Here is a 24,816-nt window from a genome sequence, read left to right as displayed (position 1 = left end):
GTCGACCTAACATTGATTACCCTGTATATGTATATGTTTGTAATTTTTCTCTTGTTTACCTTTTGTTTACTGAGTGAGTTTTTTTTATTATTGCTGTTTTTATTACAAATTATTACATTGTTTTCTTTCGATTGTGTTTTTCTGCCGGCTTGCTATCAAACCCTGTACACTGGTGTGTTTACGCTGGCTGCTAAATAATAGAACGGTTCCCTCGCTTTCGTCAAGCTGATTCACACCTTTTAGATGCGACTGCATCTCATTCACTCGCCCTGTCCCGCCATACGGTGTTGTGCGCACCTCCCTCTACACTATAAAAAAACAATAGTTAGCGGCGCCCGGTTTCGATTCCACGAACCTGTGGGCGGATCACGAGGTATATGGTGCTCTTCCCCCTGCGCCACAAAACCGAGACAGCGTCAAATGCTACGAACGCGCCTTATATCCTTGACTCATTCAAACTACGTCAAGATGCTACTGATACAACGCAAGATGGGGCAATGATTAACACTTGCAATAAAAGAAAAGAAGCTCCCACTTACAGCAACAATGATGGAGTAAAGGTCGTTGCGACAGCGAAGCCCGAAGCATACCACTTAGAGAGATTGACCAAGATCGCCCAACAAAACCTTAAAATCATACGCGTTCCCGACACGTTTCACGCGATTTCAGAATCAATCCAACGGAACCACCAAGTGAACCCCCCGATTCATCGCATCTACACAGGGTTCCACTCGCGGGGAGGTGGGCGCAATTTTTAGTCAGGGAACAGTCGAGAGTTCATTCTGAAAAACAAAAAGATTTGATTTTACATGATTTGGGAAGGTGCGTTTCATGGGGCGAAAGAAGGTTAGATGGGCAGATGCGATCACGAAGTTTGCGGGGAAAAATTGGCCGCAGTTTGCACAGGACCAGGATAATTGAGAGCCACGGGAGACGCCTTTGCCTTCCAGTCGGCGTAGATAGGCTGATGATGATGATTTGGACTGACTGTTCGCAGGTGATTGTGGAATGTGTAAGACCTTTACCAACAGATAAGTTGAGATAAAACTCAACGAATTATTTACTTCTTTTGAGGCGTGGTGCAAAATCTGGGTTATAAAACTTAATAAAACCAAAATGTACAGCTGCAGTTTCACCAAAAACGAAACCTATTAAAATTTTTAATATAAACTTGAGGATGGTGAAGTGCTGAAAATGAGCCAGGAAAAATATTATATGTTAAACGTAACGCTATATATCTCCGATTAACACAAGTCTAGAGTATGCCGACATAATATGCACCCCCCCTCAATAAAAAAACAAAAAAAACATTTAGTATCCAAAGTTTAACTCGTACTGAACTTGGCGTTTTCTTTTATCTTCTCCAAACATTCCCGGTTTACTGGTTTTTCTGATCTACAGAAACGGGCAGACATCCGAACTCTTTCAGATGGCAGAATAATGTCCACATTAAACTCTCTTATCCTCTGTACCTTGGCCACTATGAAATACTCCGAAATACCTACCTACAAGTTCACTTCAGGCATTCTTCGCACACAAATAAGATAAAACATTGGTGGAGGTAAAATAGTAGCAGTTTGGGAAACGGCGTTGAATAGATACTAGCGGCCTCAGTGACTGAACCCGAAGTCCAGGACCCCAGATGCAGGTCCTCCTTTTCTTGGCGTGCCAATAAGCTTGCGCGGACCTCGAGGCAACGAGCTGGTCGAAGCTACCTCTTACGCCTTGATAGAAGTGAAATGAAATATTTCAGTTGTTCTCCCCTATGTATACCCTCGACACAGCCAGGTTTCGTAGAAGAGGGTGCAATTTCCCTCGCATGTTCCACAGTCTTAAGTTGATGTCTGATGTTTCCCAAGGAACACCTTTGTGTATCTAGATTTGTTGCTATATATGTTGGTTTATCGCGCGCAAGGCTTGCCATTCTTTGGCATTGGGCTTCCGCGTCCTTTGAACGATAGTGTAACTACGAATAGGAAGAGGACACGTTTTCAAGATTTTTTGGAGTACTTGTGGTACTTTTGGTGTCAATGAGGATGGTACGTGAGTTCCCGTGCTTGTTGGTCGGACTCCTCCTCCCATTCTATACCGCCATTTCCAGGTGGGCTTGTGATGTTAGCTTTCATTATCATAGATGCCAGAATCGTTCTGAAGTGTTTAGGTATTCAGCCACGGCGGCGAGTGCAATGGCTTGTTGTGAGTTCGTAATGACGTTATTGCTTCCATTCGATATGTAGTTTCTACTTACTAAGAGCATTACTAAGAGCATTACTTACTAAGAGATTACTAAGAGCATGGCTCCAGTTTTCGCTTCTTCTTTCGTGTGAGTAAAACGTTTCCTACGTCAAAAAGTTCGCGCAGGTAGCCCAAAACAATGATTCATTGATTTGATTGATTGATTGATTGATTGATTGATTTATTGATTGATATTAGGGTTTAACAGGCCGATGGAGTGCAGGCGATGAGGCGCGCCGTAGTGAACGGCTCCGAATTAATTTTGACCAACTGGAGACCTTTAACGTGCGTTGAAATCTCGTACAGACGAGCGTTCTTGCTTTTCGCCTCCATCAGAAAAGCGCCACACTGCCGGCCAATACAGTGATTGTTGGTTTCGTACTTGTGAATGCACCTGTGCGTCGTTGTACAGTTTTCTTGTAGTTTTCAAACTTTTCTGGAAGGAATTTGATCCTGGCTGATCAGCTGGGCTTGTGTGCGTTTGGATGACTGTATTTCGGCGAAACAAAGTTTAATGGCGTACTGATGGATCGGTGACTTCTACAACATGCATTAAACATCTATTTGTGGAGGGGTGCCAATCTTGCATACGATAGCCCATTTCCGATCTTGCTTTTTCCATTCACTCCGTTTGTACCAGCAGAGTAGGGTCTCAGAGTAGGGGCCCCAAAAAACGTTGCATCTATCGTGATAGCAACGAGTGGAAAGGAGGGGGGAGCGAGGGGGCTGCGTAACGTTGCTTGTACTCACAAAGTCCTTTTTTGTCTTTTCGGTTGTTCAGTGCGGCGTCGCTGTGCGGACTCGCTGATGGCGCTCGCCCAAGTTTTCCGCTGCGAGTGGCGAAAAACATAAGTGAACGGCGGCTGCGACGGCTGGTGCATTGGAACATCTTCTTGCGCGGGCTTGTGTTTGGTTGGGTTTTTTAATTATAAAAAAAAACATGCAGGCTCACATACGTGTGTCGAAGTGTTTGTGTGTCGTTTATATGTCCTAATAGAGGATTTTAGCTGACCCTTTTAGCTGATCCGCTGCCGGCGGCCAGCTCAGCGCGACTGGAGCACCACAAGCAGAAACACTTTTAGCTAACCGATTATGGTATCTCCCTCGGTGGGGAATCATTCGTGTCACTATTCGTGCAGTGTACGCGTGTGAACCAAAACATCATCCAATCGAAATATAAGTATTGGTATCATAGGTACTCAAATATTGCCAAGTGCCGTGTTTGTTGCCTTAGTTCTCCCTTCCAATATAATTCAGTGGCTGACACGGTATAATCGTCCTAATATTTATTACAGAAAGCCGTTCAACTGGTGCATAGGCAAGACAAGGCTGTCTCTCTCGGAGGTGCATAAAAGTAGGCCGGCGCTGCGGTCGCGTTTTTTCCTTACGTTCTAAACGTCGTTGAGATGTGCGGCACCTTTGCCTATTCGGAAGGGATTTCGCGGTTTCATCGCTCGTGTTTCAACTGAAGAAACAGTGTTTGCCGTAGCGCGCTTCCCTCACAGGGGGTAGCCATCTTAACATTCCGCGCGGCAGCGTGAGTTGCTGCGACGGTCCGCTATTAGGCCCCGGCTAGTGGAGCCGGGCCCCGTTCCGGTATCACCGCTAGCGGCCTTGCGCGCCACGGATGCGCAATGGCGCTCGCATTGGCTATCGGAGCGGGGCGAACCGTCAGAAGCGGTCAGCTAGAACGATCTATTATTACCCAAAAGAATGCAACTACCACATTTCTTTTGCTTTTTTCTTTTTTGAACATTCATTCTAACATCTGTTGTGGGGGTTTATGAGGTATAGATGTAGCATCAAGGCACATAGGTCACTCTTATACTGAGAAAACAGCGCTAAAACGAGGATACGGAAAGACGTACACAGACATGAGCGCTCGTGTCTGTGTACGTTTTTGCCTGTTATCGTTTAGGCGCTGTTTTTGCCATATAATAGGCGTGGCGCCGCACTGAGTCCTAGCTATGATATTGGAAGAAAAGGACATCGGTAGTAGTTTAGATCCATTATGGTACTTCTCGTCCATGACTTGGCGCCCTGGCACTTGCTGTTTGTCACCAGGCACTTGCGGTTCTTCCGCTAAAACCGGGTCAAGGGAACCAGATAAACACGAAAAACATGATCGTTTTGATTACGTAGACGTCACATGTTTTTGTTATCAACCGGCCATTGCGATCGATTAGTTCTGATTACTGTAACAAAATCTTTACGTCTTGTTTAAAATATGGCTTCTTCGCCCATGTTTACTCACCCCTGCCGTTAGGGTTGCCATATCCGCCACCGAAACTAGCCAAAAAGGACGACGAGTGGTATGTCCGCGGCACGACCGGTTTTATAGATAGCGACCTTCCCATCAAAGCCGGGGACAATGAGAGCCAGCGTGCCAAGACACTGTCGAGTAGGGAAGGCGCGCATGGTTCGGTGGGGCCAAGTTTAAACGCCAAACTCGTCAGCTTAGCCCGCTCGCCGGGGGCCTGCGACTGGTCACATAAAATGCAGCGGTCGTAGTAAACAATGCCGATTTTACCGATTACTACGTATAACACCTGCCGGCAACAAGAATTCACGCCTGAATCCGGAATCGTTTCTTCGATATACAAACATCAACGTGCACAAGTAAATCACTCTGCTACCGTATGCGTCTGCTCGACTAGAATTCTTTATTTTCGAGCATTTTTGTTCCTTTGAACACCCGTAAATTAGTTGACTTTCGGACTGTGTCGAGGAGCTTTCTTTTGAGGTGAAGTTCACTTATACACGTTCGAGAGTTCGCAGTGGAGGCCCGAATTTGTATAAACACCTCAACGGGGCCATTCTGCGCATGCTAGTGCTGTCGTTCTTCCGGGAAAACAATGTATTTGTGGTAAAGGAAGCACTAACCGACGGCAGCCTTTTTCCGCGGCTGAGTCCTTTTGACCTTAACTGGAGCGCAATGTTTGTAGGAGCTCCTCCGGGATGGCTTACAAGCCCAACCAATGCAAAGATAGGTGTGGCAGCCTAACCAGGCCAATGCTTACAGTGAGAACCAGTTATCATCGGAATAACTTATTGCGCCACTGCCCCGTACGGAAACGATTGGGACATGCTGAACACAAATTGGCTTTGCTGTGCGCCTGCCAGGCTTGCTCAGGTGTACGCAACAAATACTATCACATACGATATGTTCACTAAAAATACGATAATTTTCAGGACCTTTCAGGACAATCTTTCGCGATCGCGTATCTTTTGGATAATGTTCCTGATGCTCCTCTTTAAATCGAATATCACATACAACCTTGGCGTCAGACTTACTGAAGCTACGTTTTCAAGAATGACTACCTATGCCGTTGCAACAATACCCCGAAAAGCGAAGGCAAACCAAGACTGCTTGGAAAATTTCCGACGCACGCTATTGTTTTTTGTTCTACTCGTGCCATGCGTCGTATGGCATTGGAATTAGGTGAATCAAGGCGCTCCTCAGGCGGCCCTAACCTCAAACGGGCTGCGATGGCTGACACGACACGTGGGCTGCCCGAAAGGTAGGACTAGGCGTACCTTGTGCATCCGATTTGGGTCAGGGACCCCTTTCGGGGCAGGTGGGGCGAGTGACCGGACGAGATGCGTTTCCCCGCATTCCTATCCTCGATCCTCCATCTCCCTTCCAAACGTCAAGTGCAAGAGAGCCAGGAACAGTGCTGCCAACCTGCGAAGCCACCTTTCCCCTAGCTTGGATGAAGAAATTGCCTAGATATTCCTAAATGTTTGCTGAATGTGGTGTTTGGATGTTTTCTCTCAGATAGTGTGTTTAGCGGTAACCACACGGAGCGATTTTTGCGAGAAACATGACGAAAGATGTGGCAGGGACTGGCAATCACTCGTCCCAATCGCTCGCTGAGGCCGCCACATAAGAGCTACCGCGCGACCGACGGCGAAACGCGACCCAACATTGCCGCACAGTGCCCATTACGATTATATAAATACGCACGGCAGCAAGCTTTTTATGTGTGCAATTGTCACAAAAACGGGAAATATTGCATTACACAACATTTGACACAAACATCTTTCACTACGAAAGAGTGCACTTGTAATATCACGCAAGCATAAAAAAAATGAGAAGAATAAGGACGAGCACAGTTGATGCGCACTACATGAGATGTTCGAGTTAGCAACTTTATAAAACTTATAAGTCATTTTCTTTTAAAATTTACACCAACAATGTTAAACGAAGGAGCGGTAGGTTTGCAGGAGGCACGTTTACGTGAAAAAGATATCTGCGCTTCACTGACAAACTGAAATGCTTTGTTATATAATAATAATGACTGCTAAAATGAATAAGAGGCATCATTACACGACTGGAAGCATAAATAGGACCACGTAGACAAAAAAATTCTTAGATGTCAAATTTACCCTTTTCCCTTAAGGCGACACAAATCCCCTAGATCTAGGGAATATTCCCTAGAGTTGGCAGCACTGGCAAGGGAGAGCAGGCGCCGCGCTATAAGGCAGGGAAAAAGGGGTCATGTTCCCGGGTGAGGAGGAGCGACATCTGCGGCGGGGCGGTTGGTGGTCGCCGCTGCATCGGCTTGCGATATGACGTCGCTTGCGGCGCAGGAAAGCGCGCTCGTTCTAAAGCATACTTGTGGTAAGGAGAAAAGGGGATATAAAGGAACCGCACAATCAGCACGGCTGATAGCGTACGGCTAACGTCCATGAAAAACCGAAAAAGAGGCCTTATAACGCTGTCACGTTAAAACGCACTGTATGTTCGGTAGTGTATTTATTAGCGTTCTTGTTGGCCTCGCGGTATATGGTTCATTTTCTCACTACGTTTGCATAGATGACCGAAGAGCTAAAGTGAGGATTAGGCTCCGTCAGAAGACTCTTAATCCCCCTTGTTTTGCTTCGTAGGAATAATGCACTCTTGATTCATAACCAAAGCAAATATTTGATTTTATGCTATAAGAATTCAGTTAATTCCTTATTCCTTTTATTTTCTTTAACTGAAGGCCCTTTTCTGAACCGAAGTAGAATGAAAAGTTGAGCTAGTTGGTGAACATACATTGTTGAAAATAAGCGCGAACTATAAAGCACGGAGAAGAAAGAAGGACGACACCGGTGATTACCAACAACGGAAAGGTGTATTTTTAGCGAAAACACGTATATACACTATCAAAGCCACCATAAAAGACACGTGTAACCGCTGTTCATTCGATGCGGGGAAGAAAAGAAAAACTGTGGTCACCCCCATACCTACCCTATTTCCTTAAGTGTGGTTATTGCTTCTCAGAAATACTGAGAGAGGGTTGGCTGGCAGAGCCCGAGCCCCTAATCTGTATGTGGAATGTTTCGGCCAGTCCTCTTCTTGTGCAATCACGGTGCTTCAAAAGTAGTATTATGAGCAATACGAAAGGGAACACAGGAGCGCGTAGAAAATACCCTTAGACATAGCTATGAGTGATACGCAGCAGTCTTCGTCGGAAACAAAGTGGAAAGGGGGACGTTGTTCTAACAACTGTCCCCATTCCAGCCGTGCGTCTTAGCTGCTGTCCGACGATGCCATATTATCTGCGAAATGACGTAGGCTGCTGCTTTGCAGAAATTCCAGTTGGGTGGGAAAGCCAAAAGTTAGTGGAAGAGCGCCCTCCTTTCCCCCTTTGGTTTTCGCAGCGCAATCCGCGTATTGCTCCAAGTCTGTTTCGAGGCTGTTTGCCAGACGTTCCTGTGTTCCCTGTCATATTGCTCATAATAGTACTTTCGTGTAGTAAAAGCTCGGTTCACAGCCACATTCGCAACAATGTGAGGCCGAATGCGAGGAGGATTTGCCTTTCAATGAAGAGTGATGCTCCCGAAAGTGTACAGGGGAGATTAAAAGAGATACGAAAAACGTAGCACACAGCCTCAGGCACATGCCGCACCGTCCGGCTGCACTGTCAGTAAACTGCGCTCATGTGTAGTTCTTTCAGAGCGTTTTAGAGTGCGGCCTACGGTAAAGGAAATGCTTGATAAAGAAGCAAAGCCGGTCAGTTATTTCGAGGCGTGTATTTATGCTCTGTCGCCACTGAGTACCCTTTTAGGTTCTAGAGTCGGGTGCCAAGCGGGCAGTAGGCTGAATGCAGCTAGAATCATGCACTTCAACAACCATCCTGCTCAGTGGCGACGCAGCATGAAAAGGCGCCTTAAAATAGGCGACCGGCGCCCCTTCTCGATCAAGTATTTCCAATAAATATAGGGCACACCCTCAAACGCTCGCTAAGAAGTGCGCATCCACACAGTTTACTGACTTTACAGCATGCGTTGGAAGCTCTGCGCTCCGTTGTTCGCAATTTGAATCTCTCCTGTACATTATTGCACCGGCCAGTATGGCCCACATACACAAGACCACAAGTCAGAATAATGGAGTAGACGATGTTATTGTTTTACGGTAAAAAAAAAAACGTGTTCCGTGATGATCGTACAACTATTTCCAGCAACGCACCCGGCGTTTTTCAAGTGTATTGCCAACCATTGGGCATAAACTGCTCAGTTTATTTTTGGCAGAATAAACTGTGGTAGGCTTCAATGAGACATTCTATGGTCAGAAAAAGGGGAGTATTCTTATAGTCTAAGATGGACCCCGTCTTGAGCAATATTTGTATGAGTAAGGTTGACTGTGGCCTGTACAGTAGTGTGCGAGGCATTGCACTTAAAGATTTTCGTTTGGTTGCCGATTTTCTGGTCCTAGCAAGCAGCGCTGATACAGAATCTTTCAGACGTAGTGTCCTTGACGTCTTTAAGGCCCGAAGCAGAGGCTTGACTTTTAAATGCTAGGTTCCCTCATACGGCACCATGAGATATCTTGACCTAACTTTGAATTTTTCTGCACAACATGAGTGCTGGATATATGCCCCCCAGTCAAACAAGCTTCTTCTTAGTTTCAGCTCTTTCCACTCCAAGACAGTAACAAAGAGAATTACGCTCACGAGCCTACAATCGGCCATTAACAAGTCATGTCACCATCTGGTGCAACGCAGCTTCTTTCAGAAGGTTGTTCGGCTGAGAAAGGCCAGCTATCCTGGGCCGCTGTTGCAGTCCGTCTGTCAGCGTGTTGTGAAACAATTCAGGGGCAGCACGCTTGGCAAGCCTAATCTGGACAAAAGTGAAAAAGTGGCTGCCATACCGTATGTACATGCGCTGTCACATCGTTTGCAAACGACAGCTGACAGATTTAGCCTTAGGGTGGGTTATTCTGCCAAGAGTAAACCCAACAGTTTATGCTCAATGGTTAGCAACAGACTTGACAACGGTGGGTGCACTGTCGCACGTTTTTATACAATCATTCATGGAATACGTTTTCTACCGTGCATCCCTAATTTCGTTTAATGCATCATTCTGACCTGTGTTCGTGTGTATGTGGGCTAGACTGGCCGATGCATTATTGCACGTTCTAGGAAGCATCACTCTTTTTTGAAAACGGAACCTTCCATGCATTTGGCCTCACATCGTTCTGAATGTGGCTGTGAAACGACTTTTACGACTCGGAAGCACCTTTCAACCACCGTAATCGCACAACGAGAAAACTGACTTAAGCATTCTACATTCATATTAAGGGCTCGGGCGGTGTTAGCCAGACCTGTCTCATTATTTTTGAGGATGAAGTAACATTTTCTTACGAAAGACGGCAGTTAACGGGGGTCAGCACAGTTTTTTGTCTTATCCACATCGCATGCGCTGCGGTGACACGTGATGGTTTTGGTGGCTCGGAGGGTGTATATATGTGTTTTCTGTGAAAATATACCTCTCAGTTGTTAGTAAGCGCCGGTGTCGTCGTCCTTCCAATTCCGCGTTTTATAGCTCCCACTTAAGTTTCAAATATATACCTTTTTTTGAAAAGACCTACCTACGCTCATACATACTCATCAAGAGGCAATTATTGCCTTCAAAATTACCCGCTGTATAATTGGGCCATTTGTCACCTAATTGCCTAAGCAAATAAGCCGCACAGGGACCTCAATTCAGCTATTCATATCAACAGCTACCAAATAAAAGTTTTCCTTGACGCCTTCAGGTGACTCCAAATGCGTTTATTGAATGAGCCAAATTCGCACTACCCCTAACTTTTGAAGGCAGGCTTGGGATGGCATGCATTACATTTGAGCGACAATTAACGCCATATCTTTTGTTCCACTAGGACCACGTTTCCAAAAAATTTTACAGCTTATTCGTTCAACGATACCTCCATGGGGCAGCTCGATTTCTTCAATTCGACATCGCCATATGGGAGTAAGTAACAATTTACAAAACTTCTGCGCGTGATGTATGCATCTTCAATGCTTTTCTTGGTTTAAAAACCAGGTTCCCCATTGGAATATTACGTTCTGTACGCGGACGAAGAGTGCCTTCTTACAAAATTGCTTCACCGAAGCAATGGTAAGTGTTTTTTTACTCAGAGATCGCCTGTTTTTTTTTATAGAAGAGAATTTTCTGTTTACTTTTCACCGATGCTTTCACCTAAAGGAAAACTTCGTAACGAACTTTCAGTGGTACTCAGAATTACGAAGACACCTGTAGTTTTTTTTTATTTAACTTATGCCCTACTGATTGATTTCATACTTATTTATTTGACACTGTTAGTTCGGTATGCTGATATTATCGATGTGGTTCCTTTCGTTCACTAAATCTTGCATAGCGCAGCGATTCTTTTGATCTGCTACAAGCTGTCTTTATCAAAAGGTGTTTTAGTTTTTTTTCAAAAAGAGTCAATAAAACATAACAACACACAGAGAATTTGAACAATTGGCTAAGCTTGCTCTAGTGGTACAAGGCTGGAGAAACAGCGGAGCTGGCGGCTACTTTCCCTTCGTCAGACACCCGGCTCTCTCCCCTCACATGGATTGCCAATCTTGTTGCTAAAAGTTCTCTATGACCGGGAGGGCGGATCGTTTTGAGCGCAGGCTTTCGAATCTCTCCCAAACTGGACTGCTTTATCAAGTGCAAGAACCCTGGACCAATTAACGAAAGCCAACGCTACGAATAACCCAAAAGAGTAATTGCTGTGCGTTAGTAAGGCGATCCTTTTCTACGCACTGCAATGCATGTTCGGTTATTGCGCGCTGTGCCATAATTTGTGGTTTCTTCAAGCGGCAAGCCGGGTGGTGTTTATAGATATTTTAAAGAAATTGTTTTGTCATTCCGATTCGATAACACTTCTCGCCAATGTAACCCGGAATATATTAAATAAGGATGTGTATGACGTAGTGTCACAGCGCCACTGTTTAGAGCTACATACAGAAAAGGTCCAGGCGGGAAAGATGTGTTAATACCAGTGAAACAAATGGAGGTGTCACCTGGAGCAAATTATTTCGTCTTTAAATTGCACACTGGTGCGATTTCAGTCCAAAATTGTATAAAAGAATGGGTGCTGTAACCACTATGGCGAACCTACTGCTCTATTTTGTAGACAACCCGAATCGGTGGAACATGTCTTTCCTTATGGTTGTGCCGCAGCGTTCCTTTTGGATGTACTCCAAATTACACTCCGAAAAAATTCAGCACTCAGCCCACGTGGCATACGGTTTGGGCATCGATAGAGAAGAGAGTGTCCCCCTCCCAAGTACGGACCGAGCCCAATGCCATATTCATTACCCTGCTCTCAAGTCTGTAATGTCTTCTAGGTAGCAAAGCTTGTTTATGTGCTTCAGGTACTGCACTGTGCGCAGGCGAATGTCCAGGCTCTGCAAAGAGTATTTGCTACCTTAGTGCGGGGCTCTGAATGCGTGCGAATGCGCAGAGATATATTGTTTCTTCCTCTAGGATCTGGAGGGGTTGGGTTAATGCTGTTGTTGGTGCACCAATTTGTGTCTCAGTTTTTTTGTACAAGTTGGCGGTTCATCCGCTTTTGCTTACTATACTTCAAGAGCGTCTGTTACCATTTACATTTTCTCCTTGTTCCTACGGGTGAGGATACCAGGAAGGCGCAATGAATACTTCTTATACAGTTGTGGTTACTTCTCATTTTCTTACTGCACGGTTATCTCTGGAGTACCTCTTTAGTCTTTTAAGCAAGGCTTTGACGAACACTTGAGTTCATAATCTGTTCCCCATGCCTCTTTCTCGCCAGCAATGCTTACTGGACCTTAAGAGTAATGTTTTAGACGATGTCAAATGTAAGTATCTGCGTGCCGCCAAATGCCAAAACGGTTTTCTTTAGGCCTCATTCGCAAACGCTTCCGCTTAAAACATGGCCGCGCAGAAAAGGAATGTCGATCCCTTCGTCAGACAATTGCCGTTTGTGCAATCACCCAGAGACTATTGACCATTGTATTGCGCTGTGCCGTGTCGCCGTGTTTTTCTGGGACGTTTTGCAACGGACACATAAAAACATTGGCATCACTCCCGTACACCATTCGCTTCTGGCCATTTGAAAATGTTAATCGGATGCCATATAGGAATTTTGTTCTCCTAGGGTTGTTTAGCTTGTTGGAGTGCCGCATGACTGATCGGCATGGGGAACCCGCCAGGCCATCCAAGCGCACATTTCGGGAACAGGCGGTATTGGTGCGGTGTGCTTATGCTGCGCAGAGTGATCCACTGGATTGGCTGCCTCTTTTGGATGTGTGCGTTTGCTTGCCTGAGTTTTGAAGTGGTGCGGATCTTTGTAATGCTGACGACCTTACCCTTTGCTGTCTCTAAGTGTTTATATAATGTGTTTATTGGCTTGTCTGAGTTTTTCTATAACTTTCATGCTATAAAGAAAAAAAGATAGAGAAGACAGTGTGCCACCTGACAGTGCCACGTTGTAACGCTTGCACAGTATTTGGCGTTCGCGCGTAGCCTGGTTTCATTGTGATGTAGACGCAAGGTCACCACCAAAGCATTTTCGGGAAAAGCTTTCAGAGTTTGTAATGTTCCTAGAGCGGGAGCTTTCCACCATAGTGGTTGTCAAAAATTGAACCCCTAACTGCGCATAGGGAGTTTTAACCGATGACTGTGGCCCTTCGTGGCATGGTGGCAATATTGTTGAGTTTTCTTTCTCTTTTTATTGTGCCTGGTGTGTTGTGTTACTGTGGAAGACCGCCAAAAAAAAGAAAAAAAGCGATGATACCTAAATCGGGTAGACGCCGGTTTAATAACGCGAGCGTCTGAAATTCGATTCCCACCAATTCGGTAAGCAGTTGTTTTATTTTAAAGGTTTTCTGTCCGCATAGTGCAACTAAGGCTATGTTCAGACAACCGACGAAAAAGTCTTGCCGTAATCTATGGACGTAAAAAAAAAGCGTGTCACACAGTTCTGTTGGCTGAGACGTGAAATGACGTCATCTTTTAACCTTACTACGACTGTTGCGGCAACCCTCTGAACCACGTCCTACGGCCAGGGTAAACAGAGCCGCTGTTAACATAAACATTATATAAAGAAAATGCTACACCAGCTAACTTCTGCATGACGCGTAATTTGGAAGTGTTATAAAGTACTTTTATAACATAACCGCCTTCTTATTCTTGTGTAGCGCCCTCTGGTTAGCGCTCTTAGCTAACCATCGTCCCCATCCATCATCGTCCAGCAACAACCTTCCAGCAACTTAGCTAACCATCGTCCAGCAACCACGCGCCTCCACTGCATATGGTTCCTAAGAAAAGTGGAGACTGGCGTCCGTGCGGCGTTTACCGGGCGCTCAACGCTCAGACGGTCCCCGACAGCTATCCCCTACCCCATATCCAGGATTTCACGAGCCACTTGGAAGGGTGCACAATGTTTAGCAAAGTGTATAGCTTTTCAAAGCGTATCACCAAATACCCCTCGAGCCTGCCGATATCCCGAAGACGGCCATCACTACACCCTTCTGCTTGTTTGAGTGTGTGCGCATGCCCTTTGGGCTACGCAACGCAGCCGAAACATTTCAAAGGTTCATTGCCGAGGTGACGCGTGGCCTTCCGGCTGTACTTGCGTACATAGACGACATCCTAGTCGCGAGTCCTACTCCACAAGATCACCAGCGTCACCTCCGAGAACTCTTTGAACGCCTTCAACAATTTGGCCTGGTTGTCAACGCCCACAAATGCGTCTTCGGGACGTCCGAGCTCGATTTCCTTGGCCATCACATCTCGGCGCAGGGAATTCGTCCTTTACCCTCTCACGTTCAAACCGTGAAGGACTTCCCTGAACCTACCAGCCTCCGCCAGCTTCGTGAGTTTCCCGGCCTAGTGAATTTCTCGCGACGCTTTATACCCCACTGCGCCGAGCTTCTGCATCCACTGACTGAGCTTCTTCGCACAACCAAGAGCTCCTCAACCGCGATTTCCTGGTCTCCTGAAGCTCAAGCCGCTTTGAACGCTGCTAAACAAGCCGTCGCCGATTCAGGGCTTCTCATCCACCCGAGAACCAACGTGCCCACTCGCATCATGGCAGATGCATCCGGCGTTGCAATCGGCGTTGTTCTACAGCAGAAATTCGACTCCGAGTGGCACCCGCTGGGTTTCTTCTCTCAGAAGCTCCAACCTGCCGAAACGCGCTACAGCGTTTTTGGTCGTGAGCTCCTCGCCATTTAAGCCACCATCCAGCACTTCCGGCACTTTTTGGAGGGCCAGTCCTTTCACGTTCTTACGGACCATAAGCCTCTGGTGTACGTTTTCCGTACGAACTCCTCCAAGTACGTCGCGCGGAAACTCCGTCAGCTCGCCTATATTTCGGAATTCACGACGGAGATTCGGCACATCAAAGGTACCGACAACGAGGCTGCTGATTTGCTTTCACGCATTACCTCCATCGGCAGTGCTGCATCTGCTGTGAACTGGGAACGCCTAGCTCAGGTGCACATTGAAGACCCTCAGCTGCAAGCACTGCGTTACCACCCGGGTTCCCTTCGTCTACAACGTGTGCCTCATCCTTTCGTGCCTGGCTCACAGTGGTGTGACATGTCAGCGGCGGCGCCTCGACCCTTCATTCCAGCTACCTTTCGTCGTGCTGTGTTTTACTCGCTCCACGACATCTGCCAGCCCAGCATGCGAGCCACGCCTCATTACACAGCGGTACGTCTGGACGAGCATTAACACTGATGTCCGCCAGTGGGCCCGTTCGTGCCTCGCTTGTCAGACAGCCAAGGTGACCCGCCACACGAAGACCTGAGCACTGCGTTGATCACCTTCCGGTAGTGCTTCTTGGGCTGCGTGCCGTCTTTCGTCGCGACCTCGGCTGTTCAACTGCTGAAATTGTCTACGGCGCACCCCTGCGGATTGCTCGCGATTAGTTCGTCTCTACGGTCTCCTCGCCCTAGCCGCTTGAGTACCTCCAATGCCTGCAGGACTGCATGCAGCACCTGCGACCTGTCCCACCTCGGTCTTCTGACCACCGCATCTTTGTGCATCCGTACCTGGCGTCTTCGACACACGTTTTCCTCAGGCGGGACGTTGTAAAGGCGCCTCTTACCCCTCCTACGATGGGCCGTACCGTGTCCTTAACAAGACCCAGAAGTCCGCCACCATCCTCTTGAATGGCCGCGAAGAAGTAGTCTCGTTGGACCGCCTCAAACCGGCCTACCTCGATACGCCACCCGACGAACTCCGCGCAGACATTGCAGGCCTAAACACTCCACTGCTCTCCCCCAAAACCAGCGCCCGCCTGCCTCGCCGTCGCGTGACGTTCAACATTCCATCTGGGCGGAGGCCCTGTAGCGCGGTCTGGTTAGCGCTCTTAGTCGGCGCCAAGGCGCCCGCTATGAAAGACGAGAATAAAGAAGCGAGCAGCGCGTGCTTGGTGCGCCACCACGGCACGGGCTGTTCGATTCCGAAAGCCTTCCACGCTGGTACTCTTTCAGTGGCCCTGCGCTGCGACCCCGCGGTTCCCGACACTTGTAATTATTGCCTTCTAGCCCCAAAACTTTGATTATCGTAAATAAAATTTTCAAAAGGAAGGTGCTACAATGTGTTCTTTCACCTTTTACTTTTACGGTCCTAATGTATGTGCTGATCCTTTAACCTGCCAAATCTACTAAAGGGGCGCTGAAGGAGGTTTTGCTGATACAAGGGAGTGTACATTTTCAAGTAAATCAATGTCCTGCTAACCACCTCCTTCAAGAATTTCGTTTAAACATGGAGTATTAAGGAGTTATTGCAAATAAAAACAGCATTTTCGCCCGTGCCGCGCTTCTTCCTCATTTTTTCCACATCCTCGCACCGGGCGAGCGTGACTGTCCAGGATGCCTCGCTTCACGGTGACGTCTGCGAGAACAACCATTTGGAGGCGTCGTCTGCCAGATATTCTGCGCCGCAGCATCGCTATGGGACGGGGCCGTCTGACTTAGTGCTTTCCGTTAGGGCCATTTTATTGTCATTGCTAAGAAACCCTGCACTCCGCTTACGCCTGGGAACTCTGATGGAAGAATTGGGGCAGGACTTTAAAGCTTCCACCACGCCGAGAGATCACGCGAAAAGCGAACGACCCTGTCATCGCGCGTTCGCGCCGACGTCATATCTTGGTACAAATGGATGTCTAAAATTTGTGAGCAAATGACTAAAACATCACCTGAGAATTGGTTACAGTTAGCATGCACATGCTTTAATAGCCGATGTCAGTTTATTGAATAATTCTCCGCTCGTACGCGCCAATGTCGAGCTTCGTCGTGTAGGCGCGTACACATACAGTTGTAGTATTCCATTCGGTAATTCCGAAGGGTTCTAATCATTCATAACTATGAAAACAATGAAGCCGACGGGTTGCACAATACGCCAAAGGGACCTTTCTTAGAGAGAGTTGGGTATCCCATTCCTCCTCACTTTTCGGGAAACTTGTACGCGACCAGGTATTCATCAACTACTGGGTAAGTACACATACACCGTAACCGATATTACAAGCGCTAGCGGCGGTGTCGTGTGTGTTTTGGGGCCGTGCGCGACTGCTTGCGTGTTTTATTGTGCGTATAATTGCGCAAAACAATTGTTTTTCCCCTGATATTCTGGATATTCTGATATAGGTCGAAATTCCAATCAAGGATGGACGAAATTTGCCGGAGCGATGAGCTTGAAAATCTAGAGTCCGTCATTGAAAGCACACTCCAAGCCTGCAAGCGTTCCGTCCGGCTGTCTTCACAAGTGACCGAGTTTGACGTGGAGCTGAAGCGCCTTCGTGCTGTTCGTCGCCGCGCCAAACAGAGATACCGGCGAACGAAATGTCTCGAAGATTTGAGAATTTGCAGACGAACGCAAAAGAAGATCTAGCGACGCATTGCCCAAGTGCAAGCACAACGTTGGAAATCTTTTTGTTACACGCTGGACCCTCGCAAGCCTTTGTCGAGGATACGGAAAACTGTGCAAGGGCTAATGACTCCTTTACAGCAGCGCTCCCAATTTAATGCCCTGGCTATTCACCAGAACCGCCGAGAGCTCGTAGTGGCCGAGGACGTCGGCGTGAGGATAGCTAGTGGAGCAGGTCCTTCTAAACTACTGCTCGCCAGTGACATCCCTGCATCGCGGGATTCAAGGATGGACGTTCCATTTAGCATGGAAGAACTGCGGGCGGCATTGGCTGCATGCAAGCGATCTTTGTCTCCTAGGCCTGATGGAGTCACATATGCTGCTCTCCGTCACCTTGGCAAGGATGCCCGACAAGCCTTGCTGGAATATTTCAACGACCTATGGTGTGATGGTTCCGTTCCTCAAAAATGGAAGACCAGCCGCCTCGTTCCGCTCCTTAAGCCCGGAAAATCTGTGCTGGATCCACTGGCATACCGACCAATTGCACTTGCAAGTTGCGTTGGAAAGCTGATGGAGCGAATCATTCTCGCACGTCTGGAGTGGTTCCTGGGGCGTTACAATGTCTACCCTGATGTCATGGCTGGATTCCGTAGTGGACGCTCATCCATTGACTGCGTTATTGATTTGGTGACTTTTGTGCAGCAGCGGAAAAGTGCGAAGCGGATATGTGCCGCATTGTTCCTGGACGTTAAAGGGGCCTACGATAACGTGGAGCATGATGCGATTCTCAAAGTACTGCAGGCTGTGGGGCTCGGTGGCCGGGTCTACCAGTAGATACTGAACTACCTAACAGAGAGGTCATTTTTTGTTATGACTGCAGAAGGGCCGACATCAGCTCCATATACTCACCGTGGTGTCCCCCAAGGAGGCGTCCTGAGCCCTACACTGTTCAACCATCCCCTAATTGGCCTGATTTCTCGCCTTCCAAGGAGGGTTCACGTGTCGATATACGCCGACGATATATGTGTTTGGGGCAGATGGCGTGACTCGTTGGCATGTGCGCGCCCGACTGCAAAATGCCGCAGACTTGACGACCTCATATCTACACGGACAAGGATTGGAACTATCCAGCAGCAAATGCGCCGTGCTACCGTTTACACGAAAGCCTATGCATGCATACCCTTTGTATATTAATGGTGAAAGGGTGTCTTATGTGAGAAATCACAAGTTTCTCGGCATAGTTGTCGACAGAGGCCTTTCTTGGAGCGCTCATATTAACGTTCTAAAGAAGAGGCTCTCTGCAGTGGTGCATGTGCTCAAACTCATCGGCGGCAAGACGTGGGGAACACCACTGAAGTCGATGTTGCAGGTCTACAACGTGCTGTTCTTGGGGAATCTGCGATACAGTGCCCCTGTCATTTCTGGAGCGTGCCGCACAACTACTCGGTCACTTCAGGGTATTCAAGCTCAGGCCCTGCGAACCTGTCTTGGCCTACCACGATGTACGTCCACAGCAGCGACCATTGCCCTGGCTCGAAATCACCCTTTGGCAACCTTTGTGGACTTCGAAATACTCAGGATGCATATCAGGCACTTCACCCGTCCACCTGATAATCACCTCGCGGGAATACCAGCGACCCGTCCCCGGGCGTCGTTCGCAAGAGCAGTAGCTGCCCACAACACCAGCGTTCCATCGAACTACACGCCGGCGATGAGACCGCTCGTTTCGCTGTGGTGTGTGATGCAGCCCCGATTGTGCCCAGATATCCCAGGAGTGACAAAAAAACATGATCTTCCGATTCCGGCCCTGCAACAGCTCGCCTTGACGTACATGCACGAGACATATAGTGACAGAACCCATGTATACACTGATGTCTGGGTAACATCGTCGGGTTCTGCCGGAGCTGTTGTTATACCACGACTGTCACTGTGCAGCAAATTCAAGATGGCCAATCTTACGACGTCCACGGCTACAGAACTTACGGCCATCCGTAGCGCTGTTCACACCATCGAGCAAAGTTTGGGCCGCAGATGGGCTATCTTCTGTGATTCGAAGCCGGCACTTCAGTCACTCCAGTCAGCGCTGTGCTGGGGACCTCACGAACAGCTCCTGACAGAAATAGGAATGGTTGCAGATAAAAAATCGCGCCAATCCACCCCGTGAATGTGGTTGGAAAGCAAAGCTGAAAACGGCACCCATAACGATTACCTATGTGACATCACTTAATTCACTCACATCGCTCTACAAATAGCAAAACCAAAGAGAAGTCAAATGCACTTAACCACACCATTTATTACTTCAAAGAAATATTCTGTAAAGGTTAAATGAATGCATGAAGCATGAACGGTGTTTGGTTGAGTAGTATTGTGTGGCGCCTGAGTGGAAACTTTTTTTTATAAAATTAAAGTAAGCTACAACCCGGTGTTAGACGATCAGTCTTCTCCGTCTCTGCGCCGCTGACGGAGGCGATGAGATTTGCGGCAGAGAAGCAGGAGGAGGAAGAAGAAATACTTCTGTTATTTCTGAGCGGCCCAGAGTGCAGCCCTGGGGAGTGATTCCTCCTTCCGTAGGGCCCATATGCAGTCCGCGCAGCCTGTGTTCTGTCCACCCGCTGAAGCTGGGTAGGTAGACAGGGCCTGGACAGCAGCATCTCCCATTGCTCTTGTTGGGTAGTTGATGGAAAGAGAGGAGGACGGTCAGGGCTAAAGTCGCACACCCCGATTACGGGGCGGAGTGTTCCTACTTCTGAGCAAAATTTACATTCAGCGTCGTAGCGATTTGGATACATTAAGTGAAGACGCGTAGGCTGTGGGACGGAGCCCGGATTGTATGAGCCGTAGGGTAGTTTGTTGTTCTCTCGAAAGGTCAGGGTAAGGCGAAGGTACGGTTTGTCTCAGAAGGTGATAATGCTGGGTTATCTCCCTGAACGTGACCCGGCGGTGATTGTCCTCGTGCAGCTCTATAGAACGGGATGTAAAAGCGCAGGCTTGTTGGGTGGGCGAATTTGTTGCCCTCCATTGAAGCGTGAGGGGGTGTCCAGATGAGCTGAATGGAACCGTTTGGGGAGTGGTTTTTTAGCACGCACAGTGCAGGTCAGGACACCCAACCCTACTGGTAATTCCAGTAGGCTTGCTGGGAATCGTTGACTACCCTCCGAACCCCTGGTTTAGCGAGAGCCAAGGTGATGGCTGCCGTCATTTCTTGGGTCCTAAGCGAGGTACACGCAAGGAGGTTGGTTCCGGAGGAAGCCACGATGATGGCGTATTGCTGCCCCCGATGTTTGGAGGCATCTGTGTAGATAACTGCATGATCCCCACCGAGGGTGGTGTTTAGCGCTTCAGCCCGTGCTTTTCGGGGACCCTCGTCATGTGAGGGGTTCATATTTCTAAGCAAAGGGAGCATCTTTAGTTTTAGTCGCCAAGAGTCTAAGAGTACGTCAAGCTGAGTGACATTCTGGGCTGCCCAGCCAATCTGGTGAAGCATGCGGTTACCCATCGCAGTTCTGAGTCGGACCTTCTGGTTAGAAAGATGGCCTTGTATCAGCTCTTCCACCGTGTTGTGGATCCCTGTGCTAAGCAGCCTCTGTGTGGACGCACTAATGATAAGACCAATGGCCTGCTCGACGGCCTTTCTAATCATTATATAAAGCATCTCTATGTCTTCCTTGTCGAGAAGAAGATAGGGGTTTGTCGTAAGTAACTGTCGAGTGGACAGAAGCTTCAATTAATTGAAATGTACCGGATTCTTTTAGGCCTCGCTTCTTGGTGGCAACTCGCCTGATCATGTGTATGATTAGATTAATGCTGTTTTTGAGGCGCTGCAAGGAGACGTCACTCTTGGTGTTGGCCTGGAAATGTTGGCCCAGGATCTTGATGCTGGGGTTTGAAGTGAAGGCCTGGCCATCAAGGAGTATTTGAATGTATTCCTTGGTTTGGCGTGAGGGCGGACGACAAGGAGCTGTGATTGTTTACGTGAACACTGGAGGCCACAGGCTTTATAGCACATTGGCGGACTAGAAGTGAGATGCCATGCATTGGTGTGAGCTTCCTTTTTTTTTTTTTGACTCTTAGCACATGAGCAAGGTGCGCAAAGGGCCGCTAGACGGGCGTGAGTGGTCGCGTGACGCTTTCACGTGGCATTCAGCGAGAACAATGGGGGTAAACCCGTAGAAGATTGGTAGGTACACCACCTGTCTTCCCAGTCTTCGCGTGGGCTCGTAGCTAAATCGGTAAGACAACGGGCTTTCGCTTTGTTAGTCTATTAGTTCCAGGTTCGATTCCCGGGGGTGCCAGTAAATTATTTTATTTGTTCGCTGGAGTTTTCTGGTGACACCAACGGTCGCGAAAGAACCCTTGGGGGGTAGAGGTAAAAAGCTTTGCTTTAAAACACCAGAAAAAAGAGACCATGGATTAATCAAAACATAATTCATATCAAACGCAGAATCAAGCGACTAAGAAAATCCAAGAAGTCTCGTTTCAGTTCTGATTACCGGGCACAATTACATTCCCTGACGTTGTCATTAAAACACAAAATTCGCGACGCTAAGAAACACTTTTCAAACATCACATTGCATAGTTTTATCAAGACAGCTCCCGAAAAGTTTTACCAGTACATGCGCAGTTCGCAAAATCGTAATTCCCAGCCGTCTGGCTTAGACGCAAAGCAAAAAGCAAACGAGTTTAACGATTACTTCCGAAGTGTTTTCACCCTCGACAATGGTCGAACTCAGTCCTCTTCAATAGTGCGTGATTATTACTTGTTGGGGACGCTATCAATTGTTGAATCTGGTGTTCTATCCTTATTACTCAATTTGGATGAGAAGAAAAGTAGTGGTCCAGACGAAATTCCTAATAGTTTTCTAAAACGGTACGCAGAGCCGATTAGCAAATATCTTCACCTTCTGTATGCAAAATCACTCCGGGAAGGTTCCATCCCTAAGTAATGGAAAATAGCTAAAAGAATCGCTATACACAAATCAGGGGATGCCTCTTGCCCATCAAATTACAGGCCTATCTCACTTACTTCATCCTGTTCGAAAATTCTTGAGGATATCATACTGAAATTCCTCACTGAAGCCGTTGAAACAAATAGCCTGCTTAATCCGAACCAGCATGGTTTTAGACGGGGATTATCGACTACCACTCAGCTAATTGAAACTATACATGATCTTTCGAGAGCCGTAAATGAGCAAACACAAACTGATGTTATTTTTCTAGACTTGTCTAAGGCATTTGATCGTGTGTCACATGTAAAAGTCATCTCTAAACTAACCAGTGTTTTCAGTGATGGTCCCCTCATTCGCTGGATCCATAATTACCTATCTGATCGGTACCAATAGGTCCAGTATGGCGACTATGCGTCTGAAATTGTAAAAGTTAGTTCTGGCGTGCCTCAGGGCAGTGTTCTGGCTCCGTTATTGTTTTAATTATTTAGTAATGATATAACAGATAATACTGATGTAAAGATCCGGTTATTCGCAGACGACTGCATTCTTTACCAGGAAATTAGAAACAGAAATGATCAGCTGAACCTCAATAACGCCATTAATAAAGTAGCTCTATGGTGCAGCGACTGGCAAATGCAAATAAACACTGAAAAAACCGTTTCTATGACCGTGACGCGCAAGAAAGTAAAATTAAATTTTTGCTATCACATTAACGATTTGGTTCTTAAATCAGTTGATGAATATAAATACTTAGGTGTAATAATTTCGTCTAATCTTACTTGGAAGGCACATGTGAAGCATGTTACATCTAAAGCCTACAACAAGCCTTTCTTTTTGAAGCGTACTTTGAAAGAAGCCACGTATGAAACAAAGCTTCTCGCGTATACTACTTTCATACGCCCAGTTCTGGAATACGCTAGTGCTGCCTGGTTCCCGGCCTCAAAGGCGAGCATTGATTTATTGGAAAGCGTTCAACGTAAGGCTGTGCGCTTTATCTTTAACCGGTACAAGCATAGTGATTCTCCAACTGAAATGTTAGAGCAAGCGAGCCTTAATGAACTGGAAAAGCGTGCCAAAGTGAACCGCTTGAAGCTTTTGTATTTACTCTTTCACAATTCCTTAAAGATAAACTCCGATACCTACATTCGAACCAATAAAACCCGTCCTACGCGATACAAACATTCACACACACTCGAAGAATACGATTGCAATAACGACACGTTCTACTTTTCTTTCTTTCCCCGCGCCATCAGAGAGTGGAATTTATTAGATCGCTCCATCACTCAACAAACAAAAGTAGACAAGTTCACTTCTCTAGCAGAAATGGCTATCCTCTCTCGATAACAGGTCTTTCATGCTACGTGCGGCAATGTGTGTGATTTCGATACTTTTAAAGCAAAGCTTTTTACCTCTACCCCCCAAGGGTTCTTTCGCGACCGTTGGTGTCACCAGAAAACTCCAGCGAACAAATAAAATAATTTACTGGCACCCCCGGGAATCGAACCTGGAACTAATAGACTAACAAAGCGAAAGCCCGTTGTCTTACCGATTTAGCTACGAGCCCACGCGAAGACTGGGAAGACAGGTGGTGTACCTACCAATCTTCTACGGGTTTACCCCCATTGTTCTCGCTGAATGCCACGTGAAAGCGTCACGCGACCACTCACGCCCGTCTAGCGGCCCTTTGCGCACCTTGCTCATGTGCTAAGAGTCAAAAAAAAAAAAGGAAGCTCACACCAATGCATGGCATCTCACTTCTAGTCCGCCAATGTGCTATAAAGCCTGTGGCCTCCAGTGTTCACGTAAACAATCACAGCTCCTTGTCGTCCGCCCTCACGCCAAACCAAGGAATACATTCAAATACTCCTTGATGGCCAGGCCTTCACTTCAAACCCCAGCATCAAGATCCTGGGCCAACATTTCCAGGCCAACACCAAGAGTGACGTCTCCTTGCAGCGCCTCAAAAACAGCATTAATCTAATCATACACATGATCAGGCGAGTTGCCACCAAGAAGCGAGGCCTAAAAGAATCCGGTACATTTCAATTAATTGAAGCTTCTGTCCACTCGACAGTTACTTACGACAAACCCCTATCTTCTTCTCGACAAGGAAGACATAGAGATGCTTTATATAATGATTAGAAAGGCCGTCGAGCAGGCCATTGGTCTTATCATTAGTGCGTCCACACAGAGGCTGCTTAGCACAGGGATCCACAACACGGTGGAAGAGCTGATACAAGGCCATCTTTCTAACCAGAAGGTCCGACTCAGAACTGCGATGGGTAACCGCATGCTTCACCAGATTGGCTGGGCAGCCCAGAATGTCACTCAGCTTGACGTACTCTTAGACTCTTGGCGACTAAAACTAAAGATGCTCCCTTTGCTTAGAAATATGAACCCCTCACATGACGAGGGTCCCCGAAAAGCACGGGCTGAAGCGCTAAACACCACCCTCGGTGGGGATCATGCAGTTATCTACACAGATGCCTCC

The 24,816-nt window shown here is 47.3% G+C and overlaps 1 protein-coding gene across 1 annotated transcript in view; it reads left to right on the top strand.

Moving 5' to 3' along the window:
* LOC144167262 (uncharacterized) overlaps positions 1 to 24,816 on the top strand; it is a 105,164-nt gene that overhangs the window by 47,694 nt on the left and 32,654 nt on the right. The window contains exons 3-4 of the mRNA XM_077696590.1: positions 10,385 to 10,476; positions 10,549 to 10,623. Coding sequence (XP_077552716.1) covers positions 10,385 to 10,476; positions 10,549 to 10,623 — 167 coding nt within the window. The remainder of the gene's footprint in view (positions 1 to 10,384; positions 10,477 to 10,548; positions 10,624 to 24,816) is intronic.

Source organism: Haemaphysalis longicornis, unplaced genomic scaffold, assembly GCF_048455015.1.
Source record: "Haemaphysalis longicornis isolate Haplotype H1 unplaced genomic scaffold, Haemaphysalis longicornis Haplotype H1 scaffold_2, whole genome shotgun sequence".
In the NCBI taxonomy this organism is placed as follows: domain Eukaryota; kingdom Metazoa; phylum Arthropoda; class Arachnida; order Ixodida; family Ixodidae; genus Haemaphysalis; species Haemaphysalis longicornis.
The sequence above is the reverse complement of the archived record's forward strand: the minus strand, read 5'-3'. Positions and strand labels throughout refer to the sequence as shown.